Below are 1,370 nucleotides of genomic sequence, written 5' to 3'. Positions count from 1 at the left end.
TTGTTTCAGATCATTCCATATTTTAGCATGCCATAATTTAAATTTCAAGTCCTCTGGCTCAAGACTGTGTCTTTATTTGAATTTGTGAAGTTCACAGATTTGCATACTCAAAAAACAGTGAGAAGAGTACAGCTTAGGAAACTTAGAAAAACTGTGTTAATCGAAAAGCTTCCCTGTCCAACAGGGTGTCTGCATCACTTTCCAGCTCCATAAGCAGCAAGAAGAAATAACAGACTTCTTTGTATCAAATGGACTCTACTGGTTTTATTAATCAGTGTTACACATACAGGTTAATAAAAAAAGCTACAGTTTCTGAAATATGTCATCTAGATACAAGATACAAATCTAGGCCGATTGCCATGGTATCTATTGATGCTCAGTCACTGTAAAAAATTTACAGTTTATTTTCTGATATACAAACCCTCAAGCAAACATTCCTTGTTAAACGTTCAGCAAAGCTCATGGCATTCTACTACACAGTTTCATATAGTGTTTTAGTGCAAAAGGAAATACAAATATAAAAATACTGAGGCTTGAATTTAAAAAAACCCAAACAAACAACAAAAAAACAAGCAAGCCGTGGAATTAGAGGTGAGTATCTGCTATAGGTATTCTTCTAAGCTCTACGATCTGGGAGTTAGCCATGCTGCCGCCATCCTGGCTGCCATGGCAAGATTCATTATCGCTGATGCTGAGACCTGCACCTGAAACAGCAAAACAAACAAACGAACAAAAGAATCAGTGAGAATGAAATCCTGACACAGAAATGGTAATATAGTGTCCTGCTCTGCTTTATTCTGATTATTGAAATGCTTCCCTACCCCACAACAACTTGGCAAGTTTTCTCTTACTAGTCTACAATTCTGAATTCGCAGGTTATAACATTATCATCTGACGTAGTTTTGTACCACCCAGATATGCTTTTTCATAATTCCACTGTCAGTCACTTTGTTTGTCTCACTCAATGGTACAATAGCTACTCAGAGGTTGCCTTGAAATCACAAGAGCATAAATCAAGCCCTGGCTTAGGCTGGGTTCATGGTCTGGCTGTTACAATCTGGTATTTCCAAGGACGACTTCATGAAGAATTGATTTTTAATGACACAATTTCCTTGTTAAACTATAATTTCAGCTGTTTTAATAGGATTGTAATTTCAACATGAGAAAAGATGCTGACTAAATATTCTTTAAACCCACATTTGGCACACGCTGGTGTATTGTGTTTTTCTTCTACTGTGAGAGAATACTAGACTTTGGACCATGGAAAGTTCCAAAACTCTGGAAGAGACCTCAGGAAGCCACCTTCTCCATCCTTTTGTCACAGGAGTTCTGCTACCTTGTTGCTTCCTTGTCGTTTTTTTTTTTTTTTT

At 37.2% G+C, this 1,370-nt stretch overlaps 1 protein-coding gene across 1 annotated transcript in view; it reads right to left on the bottom strand.

Moving 5' to 3' along the window:
- Positions 1–382: 382 nt before the first annotated feature.
- LOC104166705 (G-protein coupled receptor 98-like) overlaps positions 383–1,370 on the bottom strand; it is a 40,889-nt gene continuing 39,901 nt past the window's right edge. Inside the window, exon 5 of the mRNA XM_009706727.1 lies at positions 383–704. Within this exon, the coding sequence (XP_009705029.1) occupies positions 586–704 (119 nt within the window). The 3' untranslated portion in view covers positions 383–585. The remainder of the gene's footprint in view (positions 705–1,370) is intronic.

This window comes from Cariama cristata, unplaced genomic scaffold (assembly GCF_000690535.1).
Source record: "Cariama cristata isolate BGI_N322 unplaced genomic scaffold, ASM69053v1 scaffold21008, whole genome shotgun sequence".
NCBI classification, from domain to species: Eukaryota; Metazoa; Chordata; class Aves; order Cariamiformes; family Cariamidae; genus Cariama; species Cariama cristata.
The sequence above is the reverse complement of the archived record's forward strand: the minus strand, read 5'-3'. Positions and strand labels throughout refer to the sequence as shown.